The sequence below is a fragment of the Anser brachyrhynchus genome (assembly GCF_964034855.1).
Source record: "Anser brachyrhynchus genome assembly, chromosome: 1".
Taxonomy (NCBI): Eukaryota; Metazoa; Chordata; class Aves; order Anseriformes; family Anatidae; genus Anser; species Anser brachyrhynchus.
This window is the reverse complement of record NC_137694.1, coordinates 75,747,163-75,762,899: the sequence shown is the minus strand read 5'-3', so window position 1 is coordinate 75,762,899 and position 15,737 is coordinate 75,747,163. Positions and strand designations below refer to the sequence as shown.

At 42.1% G+C, this 15,737-nt stretch overlaps 2 protein-coding genes across 9 annotated transcripts in view; both read left to right on the top strand.

The window, feature by feature from the left end:
• STK38L (serine/threonine kinase 38 like) overlaps positions 1-5,185 on the top strand; it is a 48,817-nt gene extending 43,632 nt beyond the window's left edge. For all 3 annotated transcript variants that reach the window (XM_080582298.1, XM_080582300.1, XM_080582299.1), the window contains one exon: positions 1,035-5,185. In XM_080582298.1, the coding sequence (XP_080438424.1) occupies positions 1,035-1,162 (128 nt within the window). In that variant the 3' untranslated portion in view covers positions 1,163-5,185. The remainder of the gene's footprint in view (positions 1-1,034) is intronic.
• An 8,812-nt stretch (positions 5,186-13,997) lies between these two features.
• BMAL2 (basic helix-loop-helix ARNT like 2) overlaps positions 13,998-15,737 on the top strand; it is a 41,294-nt gene continuing 39,554 nt past the window's right edge. The window contains exon 1 of one of the 6 annotated variants that reach the window (XM_080582259.1): positions 13,998-14,223. In XM_080582259.1, coding sequence (XP_080438385.1) covers positions 14,136-14,223 — 88 coding nt within the window. In that variant the 5' untranslated portion in view covers positions 13,998-14,135. The remainder of the gene's footprint in view (positions 14,224-15,737) is intronic. The other 5 variants (XM_080582260.1, XM_080582262.1, XM_080582258.1 and 2 more) reach the window with 5 other exon arrangements.

Below are 15,737 nucleotides of genomic sequence, written 5' to 3'. Positions count from 1 at the left end.
AAGATTGGAACAGTTAAGTATATTAATGAAAATGGTTTGCATATGTAGTGAGCGCCAAAAGCAGTACAGTTTTCTACCATATAGTCTGTCTAAAAAAATTCTGATAAAAACAGTCTGCACTGATTTGCTTTTGACCTTTAATTTTTTTTTTTTTTAGTTTTATGCCAAACAGTGCCTCTCCAGTGCCTGTTAGCTATTCCCGTATTTAGGTAACACCAAGTGCATTTGTATTGGTTTTGGCATCTCAGACCCACTGTATAACTGAAAATGTACATCTAGATACCCAAATACAAACTTGGAGATCAGCATTTTTGGCAACTAGAGTTGAAAATGCTATTGTAGAACTCTAAAAGCAGCAACCTGAGTGCTGAATATAGGAGCCTTCTGCAGTGAATGTCAGTGTTCAGCACACTAGCTGTGCGGGCTGCTCACAAAATAAAACGTGACTAGATCTCCCGCTAGCTATATGAGCCTCGCAGAAGCTATAACCAGGCAGAAGGCCTAGAAAAGGAACATGTGCTTCATGTATGTAGTTCTCTTGGGAGAACCTGGATAAAACTTTCTTCTGTTTGTGGTGAGGATAACACCATGTGTATTCCTGCATTCGTTGTGCATGGAGCATTCTAAATGTTTTGTTTCTTTTAATTATATACGCCATAGTTGTTTAAGAGGTTCCTCTCAATGTATGGGAGCTTATGGTATATACACATACAGAAGAAAATAACCATTAACAAACAAAACCAAACTTCTTTCACTTCAGAGATGCACGCTGAAATTAAGTGACTATTAAGTCACTTATTAGTTACTTTTTAAACTACTTTAAACTAATGTAAGTAACACTTATATTAATGACAGAAGGCAGCTGACCTGATTAGAAACAGGATTTTTTCAAGGAATTTCTGATGAGTAGGGAAATACAAGTTCAGGACTGTTGATGTGTGAAAAGTCCTTTCAGAAACAACACTGTTTTTAATTGTGTTTTGTTTGTTTGTTTGTTTGATTGATTGATTTTTACTTTTGTATCTGAATTCTAGTGCCAAACACAACGGAGCCTGACTACAAATCCAAAGACTGGGTTTTCCTCAATTATACCTACAAGAGGTTTGAAGGGCTCACGCAGCGTGGTTCGATCCCTACCTACATGAAAGCTGGGAATTTGTGAAACAAAACCCAGACCCACAGAAGAAATAAAAACACAAACCTCAGGTAGTTGCATCACCAGACCCGCTTGGCGTTAGTTATCAACACATTGACTGGTGCGCATCAATTTCACAAGGAAATTCTACAGGATTAGGATTTCTAAGACTACTACAGGAATTAGTTGGCAGTGCCAGCTGGCTTTTTTCTTTTTTTTTTAATATTTGAATATTTTTGTTAACTTTATTATACAAAGGTACTGGAATAAAAGGAACGTACATCCCTTTGTAACTGCACTGCCTATGTGTGTATAATGGTTAATTATGCCTCTCTGTCCTGTGGCTTTGTTTGTACTGTAAACTGTCTAATCCACCCAGGAGTAAAACACATCATTTTACGCAGTATTGTTATCATACTGCTTACCTAGTGGGTTTTAGATATGCAGTATTAAAAAAAAAAAAAAAACAAAAAAAAACATTGCCCACGTTTTCAAAATTCTCTGAGCAGTTGCTTAAGGGTGTTCCAGTTGTGGTCTGCAGATATACCCCATGAGTGTGGCAATATTGGATTATTCTAAATAGCAGTGTCCTGTGGGGCCTACTTGTACCCTGCCTAGCCTCGTTGCTCCCCGCTGGAGGGTTTTGTGAGCAGATTGTCCCTTTTTGTGGGGGATGTGGGGCAGGAAGATGGTCCCTGTGATCTGTATAGTGACATTTCTGCTTTAATTGATAATTAATGGGTCCTATCACTGAAGATGATGATACTGTTCATGATGATGATACCTGTTGACAACTTCAGAAGAAAAAAGGGAATCTGAGTAACAATGACAAAAACTTTTAACAGATTTGTTTTTTCCATTACCAAGTTCTGAAAATATGGCAGTTTTCAGGATTGCATTTCAGCCTCTGTTGGAAGGCAGATAATCTTGCTGTTGAGAATTTAAAATATCCTTTTCTGTGCGAGAAAAACTTATCCTAGAGAAGTGATCAAATGGCTGCTTTTTCTTTTTCATCTCCCTAAGAAGTTCCAAGAAGGGATGCTGTTGCACCCTTTCCTTTCCAGGATACCTGTAGCAGCCTCTGCTGAACCAGAGGAAATGGAGTGCCCAGCTGGACTCACTCTTCTGTGGGCTCCAGCTTTTTCTAGCGTCTCTTCCTAATGTGGACCATGGGATTATAAGGGATCAGCTGAGTCTTCTGAAGCCCAGTTACCAGGAACCACGAACAACTGCGACTGAACCAGGCAGAGCACCTACACCTGTTCTCCCCACTCTGCAAGATGGTGACAAACTGACAGTAGAGAGGGGTCTCCTTCCCCTGGGTCAAGGAAACCGAAGCAGAAAACTGTGTACTGGCTATGATTTTCTTCCTCAGCTACATCCCTGCCTGTACTAGCATATTATCTGCAGTACTTTGAATCTATCACAATACAGCGGAAAACTTTGGTATCATTTTCTGATTACAAAAGAGACTTACGGCAATGAACAATTCACCAGTAATTCAACGAGCAGAATCACTGTCACTGCCTTCCTCCTTTGAACACAAATGAAAGGCATTCTAAAGCCCCCACAACACCCATCAGAGTGAAGCACAGGATGTTTTGGCACGTGGCAGGGAAGACTCCATTAGACTGACTTTTACAGCAAAATGGAAGTGACTATTTATAAAGCTTTTACAGAAATATTTATTGCTGTTAGGCACCATGGTATGTTCTGAGCTGTTCAGCTGTTCTGAATTATTTGTATGCTTCAAAAACGTACTTTGGAGTGTTCATCTGTTGCATAAAAGTCAATTTACCAGAAAAATTTCTGTGCATCAGCAGCTTACTGACAATGTATGTAGTCTTCCCTGATCCAACAGCTGCTAATTTCTTCAAGGCCTTCAGTGATGCCTTTCCTCCAATACTTTATCTTCCTTCAAACATCTAACATCTGCTACTTATGCTGCTTTTCTACAAAAGAAATAGCGTTCAGTTCATCAAAGAAGAGTATCCAGTGCTTCAGGGCCCACCCAATTTATAAAGTCAGATTATGGCTGAGCTAAACTTTGCCTAAATGTTCAATTTAAGTGGGAACAACTATGTGATCTCCTAGTTTTTCTTCACAAACCTTGCACTAATTAACACCTCTTTACTGCTCCTGGGACAAGATCCTTCAGAAATTCTCTGGTGTTGTCTTTAGCCATGTCAATGCAATGTAGTGAAGGTCAACTGTGTCCATCCAGAGACTGTCCAAAGCCAGTAACTTAAATCCACCTTTTTATACTTTTGCATTTCTTTCTGCCACTGGCATAGCAGCTTCTGAGGCTTCTGAGAAAAGGAAATTCCTTTCCTGACATTCAGTCCCTTCTACCAAGATGGGGGAGATTGGGCAGAATATATACAAGATGCAGACTTTGCCTCAAAGGGTACTGCTATTCAAAAAAGATTTTTTCTTAGTTTTAATTTCCAATCTCATTCATGGGGTCACTATATGCACCAGAAGTGGAATTCTTGTGAACAACACATTTCAAAAGACCGCAGTTACCCGCAGTTACTTTGCTAAGACAAGATCAATTTCATGGAAACTGCAAATGCTCAGTAATACTGTTTTTTTTTTTCCTGCAGGGTTTGCAGGAGGGAGATAAATACACTCTTAATTTAAAGCTATCTAATAAACGATGTCTGTACATACTCACTGGTTTACAAACTTGGGAAACAGCTGAACCCTTATATTCATAACACTAAAGATAATACGCATTTAAAATTGCAGATAATTAAACATATCAGTGCTCACATAGGAGTTGTATCCTTCAGGAAACAGCCTGCAGCCTATTTAGCATAAACTCCTGTATTGTGGTAGTTGAATTTATTTCTTTGGAAACAATTATTTTAATCAATAAGTCAAGTCCAACAAAATGTTAACTACTGCTTTTAGGATTATAGACTTTTTTATTTTTTTTCAAAGGTAAAACTGTGACACTATAATAGATTAAAAAGAACAGAAGGTTAATCTACACTGGCTTTCAAAAAATGGAAGTGCAACATATCGTTTTGCTTTATTTTTGTCTTATTCCTTTGGATGGTCATTTGTCTTTTTTTATTTTTTTCTCCTTTGGTGTTGTTTGTCACTGTGCCATTTATTTTTCTTATTCTTGGAGTACCAAAGATCCTGAAATGGCTTGATGATTGCAACCATGTGAAAATTTATTTTGTGGAAGTATGATTTGTTAACTTTTGTTGAAATGTGGAATTTTGTAAGCAAATTCTTATCAGAGGTTTGCTGGGAAGTTAACCTATTCCAGTAGGGAAAACCTGAGTGCATCAATGGAAGTAGTGAGCCTGAATCTAAATTCTGGATCTGAATACGCTGAAACTGGGGAGGAAGTTTGAATTAGAAAACACATCTGAGCTTTTGCACTTTGTTCCATCTCTAATCAGCATGAATGCGTGGCCTTAGGTATAGGACATATGCAGAGGTTCATTCACTTGCAAAAGGAGTTAAAATAATAAAAATTGCCAGCATTCACAAATCAAATATTGTTGATACTGCATTTGCACTGTTAAATTTGCCTTGCTGGAGTGTTACATGTTAGTTTTATAGGTCAATTGTTAAACAGCTGAGTGGTTGGATACAGTATGGAATAATAGCATCTGATATGGGTGAATTCACCAAAGTGCAAAGGGGCTTGCTGAAAGCTCTCCACACTACTAAGAGAAATGGGCATAAGCAGTACAAAGGGTGTTGTGTCGGCTCCTTGTAACAAGGTGACTTTCCTCCTCTGCAACAGCAAGTAGGGAATACTGCAGTTTAGCCCAGTTATACTCTAATGCTTAGGAAGTGCTCTCACTTTTTCAATATGAGCAATTACAAGCATTGTAACATACTGTACCTTGTCCTTTTAATGTTGATATATTACAGCAGCTCGTTCTTGGAGTCAAAATGGCAACTGCTATATTTTTCCTAGACTGTTTCATTAGTTGTGGTTGGGAGGGTTACATAGAAGCATTATAAAATTTATATGAGGCTTTTTACAGCATTTGAAAATAAAAGTAGCATTCTTTTTGTAAAGTTGCAGTTTTTTATTTATTTTTACAGTAACGTGCTGGGTTTGTTTCTTTTCCAGAATGGGAGACATCTAGGGAATTGAAACACTGTTTGGGGGGGCGGGTTTCATTGTCAGTGGAATTGAAGATGAGAATGCACGTCACTATTCTCAATCAGATGTACAGAGAGCGAGAATTACCTGACAGGTACCAACTGCAGTCACATGAAGCTGCTTCTAAAAGGGCTACCGCTCTTCACAGGAGGCTTCCATCTGGAAGATGGAAGATGATCTCCCTGGAGATCATAATTTAGTCAAGAAAGGCTTCCATGGACAGTTGTTCTTCAATTAATCTCAGAAACGTTTTTGTCCTATTGTTCCCAATTCCTTACTGTGTTTAGAGCAGTGGCAGCAGATGCAGTTGTTAGGCATTAATGTAAAACATTATATTGAGGTGAGCAGCTGAAAGCAAAGCTTCCCGCTGAGTAGCCCTCCAGTGAATAACAGCCCTCCTCTGCTCAAGAATCACTGCTCTCAGTAAGCTGATGCAATTTGAACAGGATCTTACAAATTCTATTTAATGCAATTACACTTTTCTTCCGGTAACCAGATGTTATCTTGCACTGAGCTACATCTCGTAAGGAACTGCAGGCTTGGTTCTTTTTCTCCTTGCATTTCCAAATTCAGTATTTCTCAAAAATACAGCACCTTAAATATAAAGGCTATACCTTCAGCATATGCAAATATGTTTTTTCTAAGTCGACCACTCAAGAAAATAGTATATAATTTAGTGTTTATAAAACATACTGCAAATATGTCGTGCTTTTTTCTTTTTTTTTTTTTGTACAGAGTGTGCCTTGTAACCAAAATGATTATGCTTTGGACAATAAAATGTCTTTCTGACAATCTTCCTATGAAAAGAGAAGGAAGGAATATTCAAAACCTTCTGTCTTGCTAAGGGGTGTGATGACAGTAGTGGTTTCCAGCTCTGGACTAGACAAGGGTGGATTTGCAGTTCAGGCAGTGCTTAATGTAGTTCTTTAGGTTAATTTTATTTACTGGGTATGTAAACTTTAATTATCACAGAGGTTCTAAAATGCCTTATCCAATAGCTGAATTTCAAAAATGAAAGTTGGTTTGAAATGTGCGTGCTGTACTAGTGTCACCTGTCAGCTGTGCTGGGCTCTGACGCACCGGATGAGTGCCTGGCTAAAGGAGCTTGCCATCTGAGATACCAGCTCCAGCAGCTATTGGGGCAGCTCAACGCTGGAGAAGGGCAGGTTCACATATATATAATGGAACGAGCATATTCTTTGTCAGTTGTAATGGTCCTGAAGTCTCCTAAGAGGATTTTAAGAGTTTGCTGTATTGTAAATTACCAATTTTTCTCCTGCTATGTGCTTTCAGTCTGGTATTTTCTTTTTCCCTTTATTTTTTTGTTTTAATTATAATTATTAACTTTAGTCACCATTGTTTTAGTGATCGTCTGAAGTGCAGGACTACTGCCGAAGGAGGGCACCCAGGACCCCAGGCTGAATCTGAGTACCTCAACCATGAAGCAGAACAGCCCCACTCCTTCCTGCTTACTGCTGTTCTCAGCAGCCTGGATTTGTGTACTTGGCTGCACGGAAACACTGCTGCAGTCGCCGTAAGGGGAATTGGATCTTTGCACATGCAGGGAGCTCATCTCACCACCTCCTCCTCCCATCCCTTCTCTCCAGGTTATTTGATGGCATGGAGGTTGCTGTTCCCTGGGAAAGTGGGGTGTGTAGGTTTGAACCCTCTCACACTCTGGGAAATTAACCCAGGTTTCTCATTTCTCAATCAAGCCAGAGCTCAGCTAGGGACAGCTTGTTTCTGAGTTGAACCAACCCTTGATGCCACATCCTGTTTCCATACCAGCTGCTTCTGTTTCTAGTGAGCCACCATCTGCTGCGGCGTCTTTCTCCCGCAGGAACACACAGCGCTCAACGTCTGTGCTGGCCCCAGGCAGCTGCCTTCCGCTGGTGGCAGTCCCCGTTCCTTCCCCTCCAGGTGTCCTTGCCTGCCCTCGCCCTTCCAAATGCCAAATCTTTGCCCTTGCTTCTGTGCCTCCCCTGAAACTAGATGATGTTGAAAGGGGAGCTCAACAGCAGAGAGTGTTGCAAGCTTGGAGCTGTTGTGTAAAAGCAGGGTGTAACCACTGCCCCTGCATCCATGTTTTGGAAAAAAAGACAGCAGCTACAGGCAGCAGGTGTTACACACACCAAGTGAGTCCTATAGATTGTTTACTTCCAGGGATTTAGGCAGAATCTGCCCCTCAGTGTGGATGTGTGGGAGTATGTCTGATGTGCAGGCAGGTGCCAGCTGCTCCCCGAGGGCACATCTGCACCCCCGTGCCCAGCTGCATAAGGGGGGGCTGAAGGGGAGCACCAATGTGAGTGTACACCTCTCCAGTGTTAGATCTCACCCGAAGGCTGCAATGGCTCTGCTGGTTGCGGGCACTTATTTCCCTACTTCAGGCTTCATTATCTCTGTCTAATAATGACAAATGATCAGATAAGAGCCTCAATGACTTTCTGGTCATGACAGAGTGAATCACTGGTAAACCAGACACACATCTCAAGATTTTCAGTCCAGCAGGCTGCCTTTGAGGTCTCAACTGGTTCCCACTGATGTCAGCAAAAGATCCCTATCAAAAGCAGAGAAACCAGTGAACAAGTACGGTTTCAAAAGCAAGCTGCTTGCTGATGCCATGCTTTTATGTTCTTTAGGAATGAGACAAACAGATTTTCTATCTGTAGTGTTAAATGGGTTGAAAAGCAGTACGTCAAGAGGATAACTTCTGGCTTCAAATTAAAAGGTGAGAGACTTGCATGGTGTTGCTGTTAAAGAAGAAAATATTACACCTCATTTGTCTGACAAACAGAATTAAACTAATGCCTCAAGGAAGCTTCACAAAATGTACAATTCCTTTAGGTGCGTTTTTCTGAGATAGCATAGTGCATCACTGTGGGACATGACCCGGGCTGGGCCCAAGTCTGGATTTTGCGTGTCCTGGGAAGCAGGCAGTGCGGTGTGGTTTCTGGCTTTGTGAAGTTCAGCCGGTGATTGACGGATACCTTGCGCTCAGCCGGTGGCGTTCTGCTGAGTAATGTCAGACGTACACGACCCACTGCGTGCACCACTCGGGGGACTTCTGTCCTCAGTTAATTCGCTCTTGACTTAGTTGCACAGATTTAAGGTGGCTTACATTTTTGTGTCTTTGCATTGTTCCAATACCAGCTGTTTAATCTGAGGCTGGTAACGTCTGGAGAGACCAGGAATCTGTGCAATGGGTGACAAATGTGCTTTAACCAAGGAGATGACTCTCAGGCAGCGATGTGATAACATTGTTTGGACCTTATTTGCAGGCAAAGATGAATGAGATGATTGCAGCTCAGCAGCTGAAAGACTGGTTGTGTGCAAGCCCACAAAAAGGTGTTTTGTCCTTGGAGATGCACTGCCCTCACAGCTGGCTTTGGTCTCTTCTAGCCACAGCAGAAACAGCACTGGGTTGCAGCTCAGAGATTCTAGAGAGCTAGGACTCAGCTTGTGGGCTGCCACTTGTACACCATGGGCACATCTCAAGTGCATTTCATTTTCAATGGGCTCCCTATGCAGCTTTATTTATCCTTTTGTAGAGTAACTGCAATGGTGTTTTTCAGAGCCATTAGACACTAGGCTCTTGCCAGACATTCCAAAAGTACCAGTTTCTGCTAGGAATGAAAAGACCATTTAAGATGTGAAGTTTATTTTGTCTTTAAATTGAAAGCTGCACCATCAAATTGAGAGACTTTTAGGTAAGAGATATACAAGAAAGTGGATTATATTGTGGGCACAAACTGTTGCCAGGCAGGACTCCTAAACAACAAAAACACTTCTAAAAATGCTCATCTTTTTGACTTATTTTAAATTTGTTAGAAAACCTCAAGGTAAATTGATCATCCTACTTTTTCCAATGCTCAGATTAGAGAGAGAGCAAGTAGGAGTTGAAGCTCTTCCCAAGTGAAACTTGTTTCATCCTGTAAGGAATTTGTCAGTGATTCACTAATCTTTAAAGCCTGAATATTTCACTATCACAACGCAATCTGACATACTGCATACCATAACCCATGTAACTTCACTCACTGTATTGTGCTGGGCTTTTGCTTCTTTGAAGGGCTTCTGTACCAGTTACTGAGTGGACATAATTTTAAATGGCTTTTTTTTGGTTAGTTTGGTTTTTATAGGCTGATTACAGTGTGTTTGGGCCATTTACATAATTTTTGAAGCAAAAGTCTCTCCTGATTTGGGGAATATCTTTTGCTTGAAAATGATGGTACATTTTACTAATGCACAGAATTTATAGCAAAGTCAACAAATTGCTTGAAGTGTGGTTTGTGCTGATTAACTTCAATTGACTGTTATTAAGTTCCAGAAGAAAAGCATTAGCTAGGTAGCCCCAAGTAGCCACCTAAGTCCTTTTTGTGTGAAGCAATAAAAGTCACCCTAGTACTACACAGTTGACCTCTCCGTGGTCCCTCAGAGGAGAGTGCTTTTTTCCAGTTTGTCCCTGCTTCTGAAACAGGTCTCTTAAGGGTAGTGTGCATGGAGCTACATCGGCCCCAGCAAACACACCAGAAATTAGCACTCCCTTCAGGAGTGTATCTCAGAGAAATGCTGTTTGAGTGCTCTCTGTGTCCTGTGCAGCAGCTAAGACACACTATGCTTCAGATGTTATTAACCATTCACAGAAAAGAAAAAGGAGTAATAAGACACCTTTCTTTAACTGTTCTGTCACAGACTATTATTTAACTGCTCTGTGGTTTGATTGTTGTTTTTACCCCCTTTAGCAAGTTGTTGTATAAGTTGTTTGGAAAAAAAAGAGGTTATCTGTTGCTTACGTAAAGCATTCTGTTCTTTATTTTATAGCTAAAAGCTGTTCAAGAGAAAGTGCTTTCCTAAAAAGGGCAAATATATCAAGTGTGGCCTATTCAAAATCAGTGCCTTACATAAATTGGGATCCTACTCTGTCAACACTCAACTATCTACTATAAACACCAGTTACTGTCGTATATGAAACGTATGGAATGTTCAATAATGAGACCCATCACCACCTTTGAATAAGAAACAAATATAATAAATGATGTTTAAAATCTGTGTTAGTATTTTGGCAGAGCCCCACATGAAATTTAAGCCTACTGTGAACTAATTCTTGGAGTTGTGAGTTTGTGCTTTTTTCAGTATCAGTTGTAGGATATAAATAAGTGTATATCAATGATACTGATTTTCTCAAAGATGGCAACACAATATAACTCCCGTCTTTTAGCTCTTCCTACTGCCTTTTCTTTCATTTAAGGCAAGAGTGGTTTGTAATTGCTTTTCTCCAATACAAATTCTGTAAGACCAACTGAACCAGCATGACAGAATACATACAGCACTACAGGTAGTGACTGTGGGATTATTTATTACCTCACATTCTGAGGTGACAAGTGGATTTGCAAGGGGGAAAAAAGTACTTTATGAAAAATTATATGCTGAGAATGTCCTAGTAGTGCAATTGCATTTGCTCGTTGACATCCCCAGCTGGCAGGCACCGCTCCTTGGCCAGGTGAGCGTGTTTTGTTAGAGCCACTCACCCACTCTGCCTTTTTCACACGTCTAGTCTAGCAAGCACAGTTTGCAGGCCTCCACAATATTAAAGCCAAATGACAGAAAATCTAGAAAAGAAGATAAAAGATGGCACAAATGGAGTTCAGGACTGCAACCGAGTAGTTGTTCTCAAGATCGCAGTTTGGAGCTTAGGCAACTAAATTCTGCGTAAATCTCAGTAAGCTATGAAGGAAAGATATCTTTGTTTTCTGTTTTTTAGCAGCTCTATCACTGACTAGGAAAGTTAGTAATCTTCCATCACATTGTGTTAAATTCATAGGTGGTCAGATGGATTTTTCCCACATCATTTTGTGAGGATTTACTTTCTCAGGTTTTTAAAAGTATTTTGGCAAACTTACATGTTTATATGCAATGAAAATAAGCATGATGCTGAGCTGCTGTCTTAGATGAGATGATGGAAACAGAAAAGGAAAGATTTTTTGAGACTTCTGTTTCAGGATACTGGCTTTCCCAAGATAAAATATTGACCTGCCCTCACAGAGAAAACAGACACAGAAACATCTGTTTTACACATGTGATTTTATTATTTTTTAGTCCAGACAGGTATCACAGAATCGTCTAGGTTGGAAGAGACCTCCAAGATCACCGAGTCCAACCTCTGACCGAACACTAACAAGTCCTCCACTAAACCATATCACTAAGGGCTACATCTAAACGTCTTTTAAAGACCTCCAGGGATGGTGACTCAACCACCTCCCTGGGCAGTCCATTCCAGTGCCTAACAACCCTTTCAGTAAAGAAGTTCTTCCTAACATCCAACCTAAACCTCCCCTGGCGCAACTTTAGCCCATTCCCCCTCGTCCTGTCACCAGGCACGTGGGAGAATAGACCAACCCCCACCTCTCTACAGCCTCCTTTAAGGTACCTATAGAGAGCGATAAGGTCTCCCCTGAGCCTCCCCTTCTCCAGGCTGAACATCCCCAGCTCCCTCAGCCGCTCCTCGTAAGACTTGTTCTCCAGACCCCTCACCAGCTTTGTTGCCCTTCTCTGAACACGCTCGAGCACTTTGATGTCCTTCATGTAGTGAGGGGCCCAAAAAAGGGCAAAAGGGCTGAAGTATACCAAAAGGTATACCAAGCTTTAGTAAGAATATTTAGTAGGACTTTAGCATTTCCTTTTGGGGGGGGATTTTTTTTTTTTTAAGCAAGGCAGCAATAAACAGTCTTGTAATTTTCTAAAAAGCCCTAACTAGCTGTAGTCTTACCACCAGCGGCGAGGTGTCTATTACTAAAGGAGTCCCCTCTGGACTGTTACTACAGCACTAGACCTATTACTCTCTTGCATGTCACTATCCTTTTGAAGAAAAGAACCTTTCAGAAAACTATCTTTCAAGCAATTTATTTCTGCAAGAGCAATTTTACTACTCATGGGTTTGTCTTAATGCTTTGCGTGCTTGCAATGTCTTTTGACCTGGAGAGATAACAAGCATTCACGCAAATTTCTTTCCTCTTAGCATAATGTAATTAATTATGAAAATACCTAGGTAAATAATATTCTTGCTTTTATTAAAACCAACATGCTTTTTTGTGTATTTAATTTTCTTTTTCACTTTTAGCAAAGGATGCTTTTCTTTTTATCTTAGAGAATAATTTTGTTATGCCTCCAGACCAAAAAAGCAATCACTTTTGTGATTGTTGTCTGTTGCACAAAGATAGAAATTTTAACAACTTAAACATTAACCTCTAGAACAGATGCTGACAATCTGATACACTTTGAGAATAGTGCACCTACTTTTGCTAGTTCCAAAGGAGCCCCCATTACTAGTAACTGCCAGAAGCTCTGGAAGTCAATGGAACAGTACACCTGCAGAGGTAGCTTCCTTCACACAGGTCTCAGATCACCTGGATCCAGCTGCCCTGTACACACTTGGCCCCTTGAACATGAGTTCAACAAGTAGGTGCAGGGACACATGCAAGAACATAATATGCAAGATGCAAGATGGCTCAGGTAAGGATGAGAGAGGGAATTAGGAGAATCTTAGCAAATAGAGATAGAGCGCTGACAGTATTAAACTAGTAGATGCTACTTAGTGTCTTTGCTAACTATTGTGCATTGCACAAATTAATTAAAGCAAGAAGCCTTGGGCCCCTTACCAAGGTTAGTCTCATGATAAGATTGTGAGCCTGTCTTAAGAAACTGGCAGAAACTGGTCCTGCGGATGGACAAGAGCCAAGGAGCAACTGAGTCTGCACAAGGACAAGAGGTCAACTGGCGGTGGCGAGGAAGAGTCAACAACCTTCATCCCCACGACCCCCGGCAACAACCACCAGGAGACACTGCACAAGTGCAGATGGGAGGAGCTTATGGAAATAACTTCTTGGAACTAATTTTAAGATGAAGTGGGGACAAGTTATGAATATGCATATGCGCAAGACTTTGGTGGGACTACCCCCCCGTGCTGCCCAGTGCTGAATAAACGTACCTACTTTACAATCTTACTGATTGTGGAGTCAGTTTTCCGCAAGTCAAGGATGCAAGAGACTTAGGCAACAGCCTGTTCTTAACAGCTTGAACTGAGCAAACAGAGGCTACATGAGTGAGCTGGGGCAACACAGTAAAAGTGGTTCTGTTAAGAGGAACAGGTATTGCTGAGGTCCTGGTGCCCACACCACACATTGGAGAGATTTCATTTCAGGTTAGCTCTAGTGGAGTCGTGTGGAGCAGATGCCCATTACCAGGTGCAGCACATTAAGCAATTTCACGTGCAACTTGAGGTTTCCACACAGAAGGAATACAGTTCTCACACAGCCAGACCACTCCAGGATGCGAACCAAGATGCAGTGAGGATACTGGGTATCTTCACTTTGAAAGCACACACCTGGCATTAGTCAAAACCAAGGTTACACACTCAGTGCCTAGCAGAATGCAGGTCTGCTGACACAATTCACCATGTTGGTAAGAGTTAACTATTTTTGTGCTACTTTTTACTTGCATGTGTGACTGTTCATCGCCCTGCCCACACGGCGGAGCAAATGACCCCCAAAAAAGTGTCACCCAACCAAAATCACGCCAAGATTCCCACTGAGGGCTTTCTGTCACACCTTCCCTTCCCTCACTCAGCAGCCGTCCGCCCCTGACTGCTCCCCGCCCGCCCCGTCGCTATCTCGCGAGAACCGCCCCGCCGGGCGGGGGGGCGTGAGATGGTGGCGGGGCGGGGAAGGGGGGGGGTAAAATGGCGGCGGGGCTGGCGCTGCTGAGGCGGTGCTAGTGAAGGGTGGGGGGGAGCTCGGCGGGGTGTCGGAGAGCCCGCCCTTGGGCCGGGCTGTTCCGTTCTGTTACGCCTCACCTTAGCTCACCTCCCGCATGCCGCCGGGGCCGGGGGCGCCCGCCATGGCCGAGGCAGGAGCGGGGAGCGCCGAGGGGGCCGAGGAGGAGCGGCGGGCTGCCGAAGGTGGCGGGGGGCGGCCGCTGTGGGCGCGGGCAGGTGTGGGTCGGGGTGGGCGCCGCCCGCGGGGCGCGACCTGGTGTGGTTGTCCGCCCGTCTGTCTGCCTGTCGGTGGGACACCGTGAGTGGGGCTGGGGTGCTGCAAGCCTGGGGCAGGGAGGGGGCTCAGCCCTGCGTGCGCTTGGCTTGAGTGTGCTCGGAGCTGTGCCATCTCCTTTCTTCTTGTGTCTTCAATTCTTTCTTGGGGTTGGATTTGGGTGATCTTTAAGGTCCCTTCCAGCCCGAGCCGTACTCTGTTTGGAGTGTAGCTGAGGTGTGCAGGGGTGGATGCAACGGCGGTGGACTGTGCCTGTCCAGAGGAGCCCGGAGCACAATGTCCACACTACACTTCACTTTGTTTAAGCTACAGATGTGGCGTCATACTGATGTGGTGTGGGCTGCAAAGGTTTCTCTATGTTTGACTTAGTACGCTGTTTCTGATATGCAATTAGCTATGCACCTCATATGCTAGGATGACTTTTTGGCAGGCAAACGTAATTTAGTATTCTAAGTGTAGTGATTTTTGGCTCCTGCATGCACGTGCCTATGCCTGTATAGTGAGCAAGGTTTGATCTTCCTATTCATAATCTTAAGTTTCTGGTACTAAAACAAGGCAAGTTGTAAACCAGCTGCAGCTGCTTGTGCTCCCCCTGCCTTGAAAACGGGTGTGTTGTTTCCTCTTCTGGGGTTTTGAAAAACAGAAGTGAAGAAATCTCTCCTAAACCATCATTGCGGTTCTGTTTAGTTAGCACTGATTCTTCTAGGTTTAGTTGTTGTTTTAATACGTATTGGATTGTATGTGTTTTAAGATAGATGGGGATCCTAGTTGTCTAGAAGAAACAGGCATTTTTCTGTCTCTGTTTTTTGGCTGTTCAAATACAGGTATAATTTTGTAGAAAGTAATCAGTGTTTGAAAACAAAGTGTTTCTTATTTCACAAGGTTTTTGCAGTGTGTAAAGTTGTGTTTGAAACAAGCTTTTATTGTTTCTATGTGATGCATGGGAAGGAAATAATAAAAATAAAGAAAGCTCATTGTGGTCATTTTTCCATTTACAAATGGAAAGGTAATGAACCGTAGGCTTTTATGTTTTAGTGTGGAAGAAACCTTCCTCCCTGGTTTTGTTGTTACTCAATGTGTATACTTCTTTTAACAGATTTTGAAGAAACAGAGTCTTTTTCTATCAACTTTTTTAAATATAAAAGTATCTTCATTTGTTGGGAATAGATCCATACTGGTCAGCTTCTTAGTATTTTTTTTTTCACTTGAATATACACATTATTGTTAGTATACTTGCACATTATTAAAGACAAACTCTAAACTGGACAGTTAACATCAGTTCAGAATCATCTTCACCGTAAGAATAAAACCACTTTGTGGGTGACTGGAAAGTGAATCAATATGCATACTCTGTTGAAAATTCCCTGTTTGGGCTCCAGGACCTGCTGAAAATGTGGGAGTTCTTCAGCAGGCTTGATGGAGT